The 17,006-nt window shown below is 57.5% G+C and overlaps 1 protein-coding gene across 1 annotated transcript; it reads right to left on the bottom strand.

Moving 5' to 3' along the window:
- Positions 1-8,685: 8,685 nt before the first annotated feature.
- On the bottom strand, positions 8,686-10,137 carry FOXD2 (forkhead box D2; the record flags this gene model as incomplete). The annotated part of the gene is made up of 1 exon (XM_082862084.1): positions 8,686-10,137. The coding sequence occupies one exon, from the start codon at positions 10,135-10,137 to the stop codon at positions 8,686-8,688; it is 1,452 nt and encodes a 483-aa protein (XP_082718210.1).
- Between the last annotated feature and the right edge of the window lie 6,869 nt (positions 10,138-17,006).

The following is a 17,006-nucleotide window of genomic DNA, read 5'->3' on the forward strand; positions in this document are numbered from 1 at the left end:
GAACTCCTATGTGCCCCTGTGGGCGCGTGCACGCGCCCCAGCCACACATACACGCACGCGCGCGCGCTCGCGCGCACACACACACACACTGGCCTACAGCCAACCAACACCCTTCAAAGCCCTGAAGCTGGGCCAGCACATCCATCCCGATCCAGGAAGGAATGGCTCCAGCCAAGGCAGCCTCAGGCCTAGATGATCCAGATTTTCTTCAGTTATTCTCCAGTGTGTGAAAGGTCTAGATTCTGATGGGGCATGGGAAGCAAGGCTTGGAGTAGCCAGATGGATGGACTAACTGACAGATTTGCCAACAGACTCACAGAAGCAAGGAGGGAGCGATGCTACTGCCTAGGAAAACTGAAGGAAAAGAGGCAATTTACTGGCAAACTCTGACCATTCCCACCCCCCTTCCTCACAGCCAAGCTGCTGCCCGAAATTAGGCTCAGTCTAGGGCCGGGTGAAGGACTCGGCTGCCTGCCCAGACCAGGGACCCAGTGTAAAGCTGAGCGCAAGATGCCCCTGCTCACCCACACTCCTCCCGACTGCCCCCTCGTTCACCTAAGGGCAACCTATCTCATGCCCTGATTTATCCGGATAATTGTTTGCTCTCCCACACCTCGATCTCAACGTTCCTCCAGTCCTGCCTCTGGGAAGAAAGGAGAATTCAGAAACATCCATAGTGCAGACAACACTTCAGATTTCCCTCGAGTACCAGGGGAGATGCTGGGTTTTTAGTTCCCTCAAAAGATCTAGGTGAATCCTTTAATTATTGATGCTGGTGCATAGAGGCTGCAGGCTCCAACTTTACATCTGGCACCCTGCTGGGCAACTCTGGGCAAACCCCATCCTCACCCCTCCTCTAGACCTGCTTCCCCATCCGTTCAATGTTAGCCTTGGAAACCTTGCAAGCTCCGGTGTTACCGGCTCTACACACTGCACTTGCCCCCTTGCTGCAAGAGATCAGTTTCCTAGGAATGGAAGGGAAGACTCCAAAGCACCTGGGGACTGCTGACCAAGTCCCTCTGCGCAGGCTGGAGTCGGGCGGGGCATCTCACGGCACCAGGCAGGAGAGCAGGTCAGAGGCCAAACAATGGAGCCTCTTAGTTACTCTGGAACAACCTGGATCTACCCATCTAAGGCAGGCTAAAGGGACTGGACACCAGCGGGTTAGGGATGAAGCGGGAGCTTTGGGTGGAGGCTAGCCTGATCCACTGCTGGTCCGGTCACTGTGCCCCTCAGCACCTCCACTGGCTGCTCCGCAATCCCGGCTTTGTCTGCAGTGGAGAAGGAAGTAGGGAGAAGGTGGGCAGGTCTCAGTCTTAGCTAGAAGAATAAGGGAAGAGGCTCAAAACTGAGGCCTCCTCCCCACCATCACAGAGACCCCTTCCTAACCCTTCCACTCCAGTCCTCTGCACCCACATCCCCCCAGCCTCTGCCTCTGCCCAAGGAGGAGGGACCTCACTCTCACACTCACAGTGATACAGTCACAAATATACGTGCTAGCACACAAGTATTCAGCCCCAAGCAGTCACCCACACAGACACATGTTTCCTCTCACACACAAACATATACACAAACACAGACCCCAAATACCCAAAAATCACATACACATGGACTGTGATACCTGGATACCATCATCACAAAGTGGAAAGCTACCATCCTTAACCCCTAAAATACTAAGCTTTTTTTTTAACCTCAAATATGGTGATAATCACTTCTTTTGCCTTTTCTTCAGTTCTCAACTATCGGAATTAGACTGCATCTAATGACACTAGGCACATGTTTGCTGCTTATACCTCCAGTACAATCCCCAGCACACAGTAGGTGCTCAATAAATATTTGTGGAACGAAGGAGCCAGAGAGTTAAGAGATGTCCAGGGTTGGAGGCAAATTAACTCGCTGGTGTTTGATCCTTACCAGGTACCTCCTCAGACAGGAAAACTGTTCTTCACACAAACTGAGCCCTGACGCTGGCCTTACACTCTTCAGCTGGTCAACAGAGGGAGGAGGGACAGGGTAGGTAGATCAGAGGCCAGAGCTGCTGCCTGGAGCATCAGAACCCAGAAGCCGCGCCTCACAGTCCGTCTGCCCTTTTGTTGCTATATCGAAGACTCATGGGTTTGCAAAAGGACCCTACGAACAGTCCTCTGATCCTCCAGCCTGCCTGGGGCTCCACAAAGCATGGCTGTCTGGGGCGTTGGGTTGTCCAGCCCGCAAGGCCGTCCTACCAGCATCTCCAGCCCTGGAATCCTACTCCTTGTACTGGGAGCCCCGGTTCTTGGATCTACTCGCCGGCTCCGCAGCTGTTCCGCTATGTAATCTTGGTCTGGTCTCTCCCGCTCCAAAGCAGTAAGTGGAGTCACGCGGTCCTCAGGACCCTCTAGGCTCCTGCCATCTGGGTCCGAGGCTAGTTTAAGTGATAACCTCACTAGCTGCCCTCTCTGACTGGAGTGACACGTGGGGAAGGGAGAACTAGCTCAAAAAGATTGGATATTTACAAGGAATTCACAGTTGAGACGTGAGCCCACAGGGCCATGAAGACGCAACCCCGAGGGAAGGCGTGGACTAGGGTATGTGGGGGGGGGCGGGGGAGAGGTGATTTCCCCCCACCCAGCCGGGACCCGCACATCTGCATCTGAATGGGATGGGGGAACTAGTCAAGGAGTCCTAACAGCACCGACACCTGCTGGGGAAGGAGACACAAAGCAAGGGCCCTCTGTAAGGGGCGACGAATTAATTTGGACAATAAGCCCCGCTCCGGCACCCTCAGAGGCCCCCACCGCGCCGCACACACACACACTGTTTGGTGGTAACCACACATCGTTTGAAATACGCTTTTCAGGGCTGCCGTGATTTTTAGAAATCGAAGGGACTGATTTAAATGTCTTGTTCCCCCAATAATTCGCCTTTTCCAGTCCTAAGATCCATGTAACCGCAATTCCCAAGATACTTCTGCCTGCGTAGGCAGAAATGCCCCGGAGGTAAGACCATCCTAAGGCGTTTTTCCAACATCGGGGGAAACGAACACAGACCTCCAAGGCCCCGGCTTCCCAGGGCGAAACGCTCAGGACCCCTGTAGCAGCTGCTGTGAGCATCTCCCCAGCCGCCCGGGCGTGCGGGATCTGACGCGTACCCCTCGGGAGCCGAGCATATCTCCGAATAGCTGGGCGGGAAGGAGGCGGGTACGGGCTGAAGACCGGGGCCCTGTCAAGCCCCTTCAGGAGGACGAAATTGCGGCGAGGAGGCTGGCGTGGCCGGGAGGAGGGCACCAGCTCAGACCCCTGACGCGTGGAGAAAAGCAAAGGCGCAGACAACGAGCGACTTCCGCTCTGAGTCCGTGTGGATCGAAAAGAGAGAGCTCCGCAGACACCCAGGACTCGGAGCTGAGAGCCGAGCGAGGGTCAGAAACAACCCCAAGGGTGTCGGCGCCCAGTCCATCCCGGGGACGCAGGCACCAGAGGAAAGCGCCTTCCTTCCGCCACGGTCCGAAGCCTCCGGGGCTCCGGAGCGGCCCCAGCCTCGGGCCGCCCTGCTTCTCCGCTACGAAAGGAGGCGGTGCCAGCTCCGCCCTGCGCCGCACCCACTAACTCGCGGAAAAATTCGTTCCCTAAACCAGAGCTGGGAATCTCAATCCTCTCTGCATTTTCTATATTGGTACGTCTATGCCGACCTTAAAGAACAGAATAATTCCGCTCCAAAACTCCAATTAGCATTTGTTTTGCTCTCAGATGCCCTGATAGACGAAGAGCTTAGGACGCTGAATTATCCTGTACGACCTCTGCCCACCTTTAGTTCTCTTTCACCGTTTCTCGGGAAATCTCAGAGCTCCAGCCCCAAGGTCAAATGTGAGCTGAGTCTCAGCATCCCAGTTGGTCCTCCTGGATGCATCACCAGGCCCCAACCCAGACAACCTTTTGAACCACGTATCGGAATAATTTAGGCGCAAACCCAAACTCGCCTCGCTTCTCTTGGCGGCATGCGCAGCGTTTGAGTTAAAACTCCGACTCCGGTCCATAAAGACCCTAGCCGATCTGCCTCCTCACACCGCCCCCCTAAGCTTGAAATCCTACGAGGCACGCTCCACACGCAAATCTTTTCTCCCTTTTTCTTGCCGGGTCCCTCGTTTAAATAGCGTCGGCGCCTTTATTCGCCTGACCCTAAGCAGAGGAAAACCCGCCTGATCATCATTGTCTGGTCCGCGACCGGCCCCACCCCCGCCCCAATCAGTGTCACAAAACGCCCCTTTCAACAGATTCCAAACCCTCTTCACCCGGGCTCACCGAGCCTTCAACTTCATTAAGTGCGCGCTACGGCGGCGCTGGAGGAGGCGAAGTTTAAATAAACCGGAGCGGAGAGGGAGGAGGGGTGGGTTGCTAGTTGAACCGGAGAGGGAGAGAAGAGTTTTTGAAAAGGGGAAAAAAGTCATCAGGGGAAAAGCGCTTTGTAACCACGAAGACGCGCCCGCTGTGGCGAGAACAAATTGGATATGGAGGGGAAGTGTCCGCCCCCACCTCAGCTCCCGCTCCTGGGTGGTCCGGGGAGCCCCAGGAGAAAGAAAGATGGGGAGGAATCGGCGGTGAAAAGAATTAACCACTTTAATTGGGCTGCAAGAGAGAAATGGGGAGAGGCTCACCGATGTGCCCCGATCACCCAAACAAAATACCGTTCAGTAAAATAAAATAAAATAAAAATGAAATAAAATGTCTGCCTTTAGCCTTGGCTAAAAGATGTATGTCAGAGTTTGAGAATCAAGGCTGTTCTCGGCCATAGAAAGCAAATCTGCAAGATGGGGAAATTCTGCCCGGAAAAAACCCCTCCCTCTTCTGTGGCCTCAGGCCTCCCGGCGCCGGATGAAAAGGAATGAAATTGAACGAAATTGAACGAAATGAAGTGAAATTGACCAGTGAAATTCGCCAATTTTCTTCCCCTTTAAACTGCCCGCTCTCAGCAGCACTCTCTGAACCCCAAGCCGATTTCTTAGCATTTTTTTTCTCACCTGGAGACATGAAGGTGTGCCCTGGATATTTTCTTATTATTGTCACCGATCGTTGTAGCTTGCGGGGGCAGAGGCTCAGCTGTATCCACCCAAACAGCCAGGGAACCCACAAGAGCCGCTCCAGATGGAACGGCCTATTTCTCCTCCCAGGAGGCTGGGCTCCCTCCTAGGTAAGCCGACTTACACTGACCACCCATCCTTATGCACCCAGAGGGTGGGAGGGAGCCCACAGAACCTCTTACAGAACCTCTCTGGTCTGGGGGAGAAAAAAAATGTCCCAGGACTCTACCATACAAACGTGCAATTCCCTCAGTCTTCTCCTTGCCCCTCCCTACAGTCCAGGCCCCAGGTGGGTCCTTGCCAGCTCTTAATTAACAGGTTCCCAGCCCACACAACCTGAAAAAGTTCTGAATTCAAAACACCCTGCCTTCTCCCCTGCCTTCAACAGTGCACATATCTCAACAATTCTTTTCTAGTATTTTTCAAGGCCAGTAATTATATCTGGTCCAGATCTGGCCTTCTTGACCCACGGGGAAACCAGGGTCTGAATCATTGGTCTGGGACCCCAAAGCTCCCTAGAAGCCCCTGCCTGTAAGGATGCATCTCACTCTTCCCCAATCCTCTTATTTCTCGCTCTTCCTGACGCAGACCCTCTGCCACATACATCTACACCAGCAGTAAGCATAAATTCACACACACACACACACACACCCTTCACAAAGACACACTGAAGAATCCAGAAGGAGCCACTGCTTCTCCTGGAAGTAGCAGGTGTGGAGATATCTATCTACATCATCAGATATGAATTCTGGCTGACTTAATTTTCTCTCTTCTAGAGGAGAAACAAATTGGTGTCTTTTACTTGAAGCTCCAACCTACTATCTGGAAGTGACATATTCATGGAAAATGAGACCATGTAAGCTATAAAGTGTTTTACTAAGGGCAAACACATGGTCATGTTCAAATGTTCAACCTTCCTCAAGTGAAAAGAAATGAAATCAAATTCAGCAACAGAAGTCAATGAAGCAGGCAGCCAGAGGCCATTATTCCAGTATCAGCAGACATTTCCCTTTTTACCATTAAATGTAACCTTACTTCTCCTGGACTATTCGATAAAATCATGGGAAGGTGGCTCCCTGCATTCAATCTCCCTCCACTCCTGCAGTCTCTCATCAAGATGGAGGAAAGGGCACCTCACCTCCGGCAGAGAGGCTGCATTTAACATATGCGCCTCGAACCTTGTCTCCATTGGGGAAGCGGTTAAGAGACTTAGAAGTCCCACCCCCTCTTCCTCAGCCCTGGTGTGTTCTTCTCACCCTGATCCTGAGTCTGACCCTCTTCGTACAGGGTACTTTGTCCTGTACCTCTTCTTTCTTTCCTACTGCTCCTAATGCCTGAGAATCTGGCTAAAGCAGCCTGTATGGCTTCTCCCTGTCTGCCCCTCTCAAGTTCTCTACATCTGGTTCTCTGACCCTTTCTTCTTCCTTCTCTCTGTCACTTGTTTCCCAACACTCAGCCCCAGCATGTGTCTATTTTCTGTGAAGGCTGAACTGCCTCTCACTGCACCTCCATATTCCTCTTTTTCTCCTATGACCGCAGTTGAATGTTCAGAGAAAAGAGCTAAGTAACCATCTTTGTTTCACCCCAAGCATCACCTCTCACCCAACACACTTGCAAGTCTGGCTGCTGAGAGTTCCAGGCACAGGGCTTATGGAAGGCTCCAGCCAGCCCAATGGCTTTGCACTCAACTCTGGCAACAGGTTCCAGTTCTGAGCGTGGCTCAAGGGTTGGGGAGGTTTACCTTAACAGAGCAGGGCCTCACGGACTCTCTCCCCTAGTTCATAGTGCCCCTCTAAGCTTCTTGGGCTGGAGGAGAGAGGGGTTTCACAGTCTCCAATCCAGGCCTTTCACTCTTAACTGTTCCATGTGCCAGGAGTGGGAGGGGGTGGCAGGGGGGAATGCAAAGAAGGCCCTACAATGGCCAGAGAGAGACCTCTCTCCTCTTAGGGACACAGAAAGAGATGGTGACAGAGAACAGAAAACACAGAGACACGTTCACAGACACACACAGAAATAAAAACACAGATATCCTGAAATACAACCAACGCCCCGCCCCTGCAAAAAAAAGGACAAAAAGCAAGGCTAAGTGACAACCCAGACAAACACAAACACAAGCTCCATAAAACCCCCCAACTATAGGAGCACAGAAAGACTTACAGAATATGCATCAGTAAACACTTTCACTCAAATTGTATTTCATGGGTATAGATAGTGTCCATGAGCACGAGGCACCCAGATCAGCCCAGGCCACGCTAAAGTCTAAACTGGAAGATGAGACTCCCCAGGTGCATTTGAAACAAAGCCTCTCTGTGGAACCCCAGGCAGAAACCTTCCTGTGACCAGAGCAAAAATGAAAGCGCTGGAGGGGTCACAGTCTTCCCAGAATCCTGGCCCCATTAACAGCCAAAGGCCAAGGCCACACTGTCCCCTGTACCTGATAAGCCCAAGCCCTCCTCTGCCTGCCTGGGCTGCCCAGGGTCCTTCCTCACTCCACTCTGCCTAGGAGTCCGGGAGGCCCCGGACTGGGAAAGGGGAGTGCAGACAAGCAGACAGAGCTGGTGACTGCTAGAGTTCACGTACATTTATTCAATTGACACCAATGGGGAGTGGGGTGGGGGGAGACAGGTTTTTCTTTTCTTCCACACAAACCTTCAGACAGTTTCACAGTCTCCCCAAGTGGAGAAGTCTAAATCAATGCACACCCAGTGGACAGAGAATGCAGATAGCAGCCCGCTGTACAGATATTTACACATAATTACAGGACCCCTGCCACAGGATGTGCCCTGGCCGCCCCCCGCCTCTCCAGTCCCTGACCCAGACCCTCCTCTCCCACCCCAACCTCATTGCCTTTAGCTACAATAAATATCCCAGGGCCTGGGACGTAGCAGACCGCTGAGAGGGCTGCTGGCCCTGGATGGCTGGACCCAGCCGGCCACGGGAAAGGGGTAAAGTTTCTTCAAAAGCGGCCCAACACAAAAGAGGGAGGATTTTCCTCAATGGAGTGGGATTCCGGGATTGCGCACGGATTGTGGAGACCCCTCGCTTCACCTGTCCGTTCAACTTCGCCTGTGTAGACATTGCTGTAGGCTTCCAAAAGAACGAAATTCCTTGGAGAACAGCAAGGAAAAAAAAAGTTGAATTTTTCTTTTAAGCACAAAGCAGATAATAGGTGTCTTTAAATTATAATATTGGACAATCAGGGCCTCAAAGTTGGGGAAGGAGTGTGGGAGAGGCAGAAAGGGAGACCTCTCTGCGAAGTTGGTGTTTCTGGCGGGATCTGCCGGGCCTGGTCGGGCACCTCTCCGGGAAAGCATTCTTCCGGGGCTGCCGAGAGGCGCAGAGACTGGGGAAAAGCGAAGACTTCCCCCTCACCCTTTTACTGCTCAAACTGGAACGGGATCGTGGCTAGCGACCTCGTCGCATAGACCCGGGCCTCCCCCTGAGCGACGGAGCCCGCTTCGTCCCAACTATCGGAGAGATTCTGAGCGTGGAGCCTGAAGTGCTAAGTCACGCGCGCCGGCCCAAGGTCTGGAGACTCTTCATAAATAGACTCCCTGAGTTCCGCTGCGACCGCAGGAGCTCCCGGGAGAGACTGAGGAGTGCGGGCTTCAGTGGCCCAGATCCCGACACGGTCAGAAGTGGCAGCCACTGAGGCCTGCTACTTTGCCAGCAAACGGGGGCCCTGAGGACAGCAGCGCGTCCCCGTGGTGCGAGAGGCGGATGTGGCCGGCCACTGGAGCTAGGGCCGGGGTAGTCAGCATGGCCAAGACCTGGGCCTGACCCCCAGGACCTGCCGCCGCCGAGAACGGCGATCCCGGGGAGCCCTCGCCCCCGCCCGGGGGTACTGCCCCGCCGCCACCGTGGCCCATGATGTGGTCTATAGAGAAGGAAGGCCTCTGCCCGGCCCCGGCGCCCCCGCCGCCCGCGTCCGTCTTGAGGCCCTGGCGCAGGAGCGCGGTGCCTGCTGCGGGAGGGCTCAGGGACGCGGGGTAGAAGGCTTTGGCGCAGCCAAGCTCCGCGCCTAGGAAGGCTGGCAGGCCTGAGGGGCCCGGGCCCGATCCTGTGCCCGGCGCAGGGGCCGGAGCCGAGGCTGCGCCAGCGAACACCGAAGCCGTCGGAGGTCCGGGTGGAGGCGCCGCGGCACGGCCTGGGGGTACCGACAGCTGGCAAGGTGCAGCGGCAGCGGCGAAAGCGAAGGCGTGCGGGTGTGGATGAGGGTGCGGAGCCGGGCCCGGCGGGGGTGCGCCGTAGGCCGGGAGCGCTAGCCCGTAGCCGTAGCCGTAGGCGCCATAAGCCGCGAAGCCCGGCAGGAAGGCGCCGGCGTCCCCCGCCGCCGCAGCCCCGCCGCGCAACAGCAGCTCAGGGTGAGGGTGCGTGTGTGGATGCGGCGGCGGTAGCGGCTGCCGCTTAAAGCGCTTGCGGCGCCGCAGGAAGCTGCCGTTGTCGAACATGTCGGCCGACTCCGGGTCGAGCGTCCAGTAGTTGCCTTTGCCCGGGTTGCCCGGCTCGCGGGGAATCTTGACGAAGCAGTCGTTGAGCGATAGGTTGTGGCGGATGCTGTTCTGCCAGGCGGGGAATTTCTCCCGGTAGTAGGGGAAGCGGCCGCTGATGAACTCGCAGATCTCGCTCAGCGTCAAGCGCTTCTTGGGGCTCTGCAGGATGGCCATGGTGATGAGCGCGATGTACGAGTAGGGCGGCTTCACCAGCGGGCTCCGAGTCGCCGCGCCCCCCGACGGCGGTCCGGGCCCGGGCCCCGCCGCGCCCCGGGCGGCCGCAGTGCCTGGCCCTGGGCTTCCCGCTGCGGCCGCCGCCCCTCGGGGCGCTAGAGCGCGGGGCTCGCCGTCCGAGCAGCCGCCGGATTCCTCCTCGTCGTCAGCGGCGTCCCCCTCGGCTTCCTCTGGAGGAGGCTCGGGGCCGTGGGGGAGTAGGTCCCGGGGGGCGCGGGGTCCGGAACGGGCAGGGGGCTCCCCCCCACCGCTGCCGCCGCCGCCACCCACCACGTCTATATCTGCGTCGGCCTCGGACAGCGCGGCCGGGGAGCTCTCGGAGGACATGATCTCGCAGCAGCAGCTGCCCAGGGTCATGGTGCCGCCGCCGCCACCGCCGCTCTCCGGCTCCGCTCCGGCCGCGGCTCGGGCTCCGCCGCGCTGCCTCTGGGGCGAGTGTGTTTTGCGCGCGGGCGGGGAGGGGGCGGGGGACTGAGGCTGGCAGGGAGGGGTGTCCCCCAGCTCCGCAGCGCCCCCTCGTGGCCCACTCGGCCGCTCTCACCTCTCGATGAGCACCCGACTGGGGGCGGCCCTCTCCGCTGCCCTGGGAAACCGAGCGGGGGCCTGCGCCCCGGGCGCGGGCGGAAGGAGTTGAGGCCTTCCCTTACACAGCCGGTCTCGGCCCCCAGCCGCCCCCCTACCCCGGGAGGGGAGGTCGGTAAATTAGTTCTTCCCGCCTGGCGGCAGCCTAAGGCGGAAGAACGCGAGCCCGGGGCGGAGCTCCCTGAGCTGGGTGGGGCGGGGGCGGGCGGAGTGCCTCCGCGGAGGGGCCCGGCGGGAACAAACAGCCGCCGCGGCGGGAGCGCGGCTCGGGTGGCTCGAGGCGGGTCCTCCTTTCCCCGCAGATCCCGCAAACCCTCCGCTCCCTGGGGCCGCTGCCTTCAGTGCGCTTAGCCCTGGATGTTAAGGTTTACGCGGGCTCCAGCCGGAGGTGGGAGTAGTAGCGACAGTCCCCACCCATCATCTCCCCAAGGCAGCGCCCGGGCCACCAAGGCCGAAGCGCAGTTGGCGCGCCAGCGGAGCCTGAGACGCCCGGACCAACGCCGCCGGAGGGGGGCCCGAAGGAGCCCGAGCGGCTTCCGGCCCAAGGGCAGTCGCACTTGAGGGATCGCGAGGAGCACACTTGGCGTTCTCAGCCTCGGGCCTCGGAGAGGTGAGAGATTCCGGCTGCGCCCCTCTCCTCCCCTCCAAGGCCGGGACCCCGCCACCCATCCCGTCGCCGCGCCGCGTGGCTCCAGACGCGGCAGTGTGTGCGGGAAGACCCGGGTAGCGCTCCGCCTGCCCGTCGCCCGCTTCCTAGAACTTTTCCGGGGCGCTTCGGTTGTATTTTGGGAGCGCGGACCGGTCCATCGCCGAGTTTGCCTGTATCCGACCTTTTTCTGTCTTGGTATCTGTTTGTCTCACTCAAGCCCTGTAACTCTGTGTTTCTCTCGCCCTCGGTGAATCTCTGCCTCTGTTTCCTGTGGAAACCCTGCATTTATCTGGATGTCTGTTCGTGGGTCCGAGAATCCCTCGCTCGATTTCGTCGTTTCTCCCACTCCCAGTCGCACTGCAGGGCCAATAGCCCTCCTCCCCGCTCCCCTCTTTTCTGGCCGGTCTTGCAGGCTCTACAGACAGGCAGCAGGACCCCCACCGAGACGTCCGTCAATGAACCCTGACCTCAACCGCAAGCCAGTGTTGCCTTCATCTCTCAGGATCCTGTGCACACGGTGTTAGTCCTGTGCCCTTTTTCTCGCCAGCTGGGGTCCTGCCCATAGTCCTCCTGCTCCCCTGGCCTCCCCCCAGGAACCCAGCAACCAGTAGCTCCAGCTCAGACTGGGCCCGTCTCAACCTCTGGGGGTGACAGGGGAGATGGGCGCTGGACGTGGTCAAGTACTGAGCCGATGGACGGGCTGCTGCCCCGACAGCGCCCCGCCGTGGTCAAAGCTCGGGCATGCGAGGCGCGAGACCCGGCTGCGCTCAGCTGTCACAGGCTGTAGGACAGTCAGCAACTTACTTCCCCTTCCCAGCCTCAGTTTCCTGCTCTGAATAGAAGTTAAGAGCCCCTGGCGCCAGGCTGCTGGGATCCCAGTCCTGGTTTCACTACTTACCTGTTTTGTAATATGTTGCTATAAGTCTTTGTGTCTTTGTTTCTTCCTCTGTAAAAATGAGGTTGAAAACAGCCACCCCCTGACTAATCTGTAAATGTAGCCATATCATTCTAGGCTACTTACAAAGGAGGGTATTGAAGGCACTTTGCAGACTCTTGGGGAGAGAGAAACGGGTTAGGGGTGGTATCGCCTCCCACCTGGGTCTCAAACCAGGGTCTAGCCCTGGACTGGGTTACTGCTGCTATCTAATCCTCTCCAGTGCTGAATTAGGTCCTCTGTAGATAAGTGCTGGGAGTGGGCTGGGAGGGGATTTGCAGCCTCTGCAGGCTGTATCTCAGCAGGGTCATGTGAGGGTGGATGAAATCTCCCGTTCACCCAACAGTAGTCTCCAATGTAGTGTATTCCACAGGTGGGGCAACAGAAGCCCGCGGTGGGCGGGTGGGCGGGTGAGGACTCAGTCTCCTACAACATGATAGAGCATGGCCAGGTGCACCCTTGTCGTGGAATCCTCATGATAGAGTTCTCCATCCTCTCCAGCCATCCGGCTAGGAGCAGAAGAGAGTGGAAGGCAGGTCTGGCTGCTCATATCCCGTGAGAGCACGTCCACTGGGCACCCCCTTCTGGGACCTCAGACCAAGGGGATCCACCCAGTATGCTGGGTCTGCATAAAAAGACTGTCCTTGGGAAAAAGAAGAGATCCGGTCCTCAAACCATTGTCAGGAAATTGGACAGGGACTAGTGGCCCTGGAATCAGAATTTCCTAGGTGATAGGTCCCTCCGGGGTGGGGGAAAAAGGCCTTGGAGAGAAGTATTGATATTTTGCATGAGTCCAGATAAACTCAGATACCCAGCGTTGCTAGATTTAGCAGATTTATTTTATCTGGCAAACTTACACACGCCCCAACCTTGCTCATTACTACATGGAGCTCTCTCTGACACTCACCATCCACCACATACACACCAGCTCCATCCCAGCTCAGCTCTGCTAATGTCTAAGTAAGTGGAGGGAAATCAGCATTGACATCACGCTTCTCCGCTTCTCCGTCTCACTTTCTAAATGTCTTCATTTCTAAAACGGCAAATGTGAACCAGTAGCTTCTTTCTTTGCCAGCACTCTCTCCTGGTTCCCCACGCTCCAGCGCCCTGCCCAAGTTCAGGGTAAGACTAGCTGAGGCATTTGTTGCCCAGATAGCCTGGTTCTTGCTCCAGTCAGGACTCTACTTCTCTATAGAGCGGCTGCAGCCACCAGCCCCCACCTCTGCCTGGCCCTGCTGCACACTCCATGCTGCTGAGACCCAGGTTAAGGAAAGGGGACATGGCCACCCAACCCATTCTGCAAGGTGATTCTTAAGAAATTCTCCAGATTCTTAAAAACACACACAGTTTTATAGGAGTGGAAACTGAGGGCCAGGAGATCCAGTGACTTGCAAGGCTTTCGAAGGGCCCCCGAGTTGAGTTGGGCCCAGATGTCCAGGCTCCCAGTCTAGAGCTCCTCTATTTATCCAAGTAACTCTGCTTAACCCCTGGACGAGCTCGACTCTTGCCTGGGGAGGGGTGTTTCTGGGAGCCTCTCATTCTTCCCAAGGCTCTGGGCAAATTTGTTTTGAACAATGCCGGAAGTACATGCGCTGGGGATGGGAGAAGGGCGACCCGGTATTCGGGATTCGTTTAGTTTCCTGCCCGTCTCCCGTGGCTCCAGGCTTTCCCGTCTGCAGGCTCAGCCTCTCTGACGTCTTCGGGTCGTGTGTGCGTCCCCGGGTGAGTCTGTCACTCCGCTCCGCGAAAAACTGGGTGCTCTCCCAGAAGCCCGGGCACCAGCACCCATGCCTGCAGCCTCCAAGAAGCAGGAGGCGACAGATTTAGCAGGTCTTGGTTACAATGTCACTGGTAGTTCCCAGTCCCCCTCCTTCCTCTATCTCACTATTTAGCCACCTCCCCTGAGCAGCTCAGAAGCGATTGGGAGGATGCGTTTGGGGGGCGCCTGTTCAGGGGTTTTCCACTCCAAAATGTTCGGAGCACCGGGGAGAGGTTGTTGCGTGTTTATTGCGATGTGTTGCTGTCAATGGCGTCCCTCCCCTTAGGCTCCTCCCTTCCCTTCTTTTGCTCCCTGTAGACGTGCTGTTCTCCTCGCCTCGCGGGAAAGGAGAACTCTCGGATGGTTATGAGAATGTAATTAAGTCAATCGCAAAACCGGCCGAGAGCGGCGCTGAGCTTGCTGGAGGCGGGGGCGCAGCGCGGAGATTTCCCTCTGCCTTCCCAGGATTCGAGGGCTCAAGTGCAGCGAGCGCGGAGGTCCGCCCTCGGTGCAGCCGGGCTGCAAAGCTCCGCCTGAGCCGGGCAGGGGACCCCACGCCTGCACACTTACCTAATTTTATTCACAAACGTGGCCAGGCTCAGGGAAAGCGACGAGACCCGCGCAGCCACCCCCTTTTCCCGTCCCTCCCTGTGGCCGCAGCTCTGGAGCAAGACGGTTGTTTGGCCGCAGCGGGTTCATCTCCCGACCCCTTTCTCCTCCACATCTTCGCCTGCTCAAAGGCGATCGGCTCTCTTGGCCCTGAGTGGGAGGCGGGAGACTCCAGATTGTGTGACTTGCAGGGGCGAACTGCAGGCGGCGGGGCTCCCCACACACAGGAGTTCAGGGAGACGCCGGCCCCTCTTCGAGCACAGAAACGGCAGGGCCTCCGCGTGTGCTCTTTCACCCCCAGGCGCGGGCTCAGGGGTCGGCGCCTCTGCGGCCCCTCACAGCTCGGGTACCCTCCACCTCCTGGAGGAAAAGTCTTTCTCTTCTTCCAAGTGTGCACGGCCACCGCCCCCTGGCTACGTGGTCGGGGCCCCCGCGAGCACCCTCCGGCCGCAGCACTGCGCGGTCGCTGCTGGACCAGGGCGCCTCGGAGCCTGTGCACTCCTGTTCGTTCGCGGGAAGAGGGTTGCGGGCTTAGGAGAGGGTGAAAACAGCGCGGCTCCCAAACCGCCCGACTTGGGGCGCCGGCTTCGCAGTGACCAGGGCAGGCCCCACACGCGTGGGAGATGTGCCGCCGGGCCAGGGGAGTAGGGAACGCTTCCAGGTGTGTCAGAGCGTGGGCCTCAGGTCAAAGTGCCCTGCTGTCTAAGTGCGTCCTGTGTTGCCGGGTCCGCGCGCGTGTGACTGCCCCTCCGGGCGACGGTGGCTTTGTGTGCCCAAGTACGTCCCTGAGCGACTGGCGCCGGTGCCGAGTTCTCCCTTCACGACCGCACATCTGTGACGGGGACAGCCCTGGAAGGTTCGCCAGCCAGGCCCACAGCTCCACCTCGGGTCCTGAAGGGGTGCGACCTGGTCGGGGGCTGAAGACCCACTTCGGGCCACAGCGTGACCCCGGCAGGGAAGGAGGATGTGAGAATGCGAGCCTGGGCAGGGGGCTGGGACAGTGGCGAGGAGAGGGAGGAGAGGGTACAGGGGCTTCGAGCGGAGAGCCAGGAAAACTGCAGCGGCCGCCTCCTTCGTCTACCCATTCCTCGCCGCCTGCGAGAGCAGCAGTGCCTTGGGAACCGGACGGCCTTTCGCAGACCGGAATTGGGGCGGCGAGGGAGGGGGGGGCGTGCAGAGCCGTCCGAATTCGGTCCCCTACCCTATACACACGAACGCACACACACGCAGTCACGTTTAGCCTTTCGGAGCCCCCGGCAGGGTAACTGGTGAAGCGGTAAGCCCCGCGCGGGCGGGGAAACATTGCCGGGCCTGAGCCTTCCGAAGCCGCTGCGGAGTCACATAAGCCCCGCAGAAGCCGAGCGAGGGGACCAGCGGGAGTTCTGGCCCTGCGGCGCGGACGCTGGTGACGGATTCCTGGGAAACAGCGACCTCTGGAGGAACCGCGCATTCACGCAGAGAGGCAGGAACTGAACGACTGTGTCTGGGACCAAAGCGCCCCTTCCCCACCCCACTCCTTTGGCAAAGTCACCCAGAGACTCAACCTCCAGACTCCTCTTTGCGCATGCTTGCTTCCTTTCCCAGCCTGTACCCAGGCTTCAAATCCTGGCTCAAATCCCGCCTTCTCCAGAAAGAAGCCTTTTTGAGAACCCAACTCATCTTCCCCTCTGCCTGCTCTGAGCTCCTCAGAACCTAAAGCCTGAAACCTCTACTCCAGCAGTACACTGCACTACACGACCCACCTGCTTCCTGCCTCCCCTTCTTCAAAGAAACCATTAGTCCATCCACTCCACCCACCCTTTGCATTCCTCGCTGGATGTGCTGTTTTTCTTCCCCACCCCACCCCACCAGTAAATAAAGAATGAAGTCATTTATCCCAAAATTGGACTGTAGATTTTCAAAGTTCCTTTCCCAGATGGGGAAATTGAGACCCAGAGAGCGGCTTACTTGCCCAAGGTCACACAGCAAATCGATTGCAGAGGTGGAACCAGATCCCTAGTCTCCCATTCCTCAGCCCAGAGCCCTCTCCATTTCACCGGAATGGGGAGGGAAAATGCAAGAAGGAACTTGCGTGTGTGTGTGTGTGTGTGTGTATGGGGTGAGGCAGGGGGCGGGTTCCTGTTCCAGGACCGGGTAGTAAGGAAGGAAGGGAGGGCAAAGTTGCCCTGGAAGGTCAGACTCTTCCTTCCCCCAGCTCCCAAACCACTTTGAAGGGCTGCATATTTCAGGGGTTGGCTGAGTGTCTTACATCAGCAGGCACGTCTGCTGGAGGCTGCAGACAGCTTCAATTCAGGCAAATACCACCCTCCCCTCTGTCAGGGAAAAGGAGAGAGTGGGCATTAATAAATACCCAGAGGATGTTTCTGAGATCCCAGGTCAGCAGGAGGAGGCCTTCTGGTGCTTGCAGTTAGAAAGTTAAAGGAGAAGCTGTGGGGGGAGGGTGGCGATTTGCATGTAATTTGTATGAGGCTCCAGTGATACCTGCCTGGCAGCCTGAGGCCTCCTCAGAGATGCTTTCCTTCTGGGTATCATGTGCTTCTCTGCACAGGCTACCAGGCAGCCTGGCCCCTGCCTGCTTGTCCAGCCTCATTGCCAACCCCTGCACTACACTACCTCTGATTTGCTTTTTCTCACCTCTTCAGCTTTGCATGCAGCTCATTCCTTCCTGGCTCATTCCTCCTAATCCTCTGTCC

The sequence above is a fragment of the Leucopleurus acutus genome (assembly GCF_964270905.1).
Source record: "Leucopleurus acutus genome assembly, chromosome: 2".
Taxonomy (NCBI): Eukaryota; Metazoa; Chordata; class Mammalia; order Artiodactyla; family Delphinidae; genus Leucopleurus; species Leucopleurus acutus.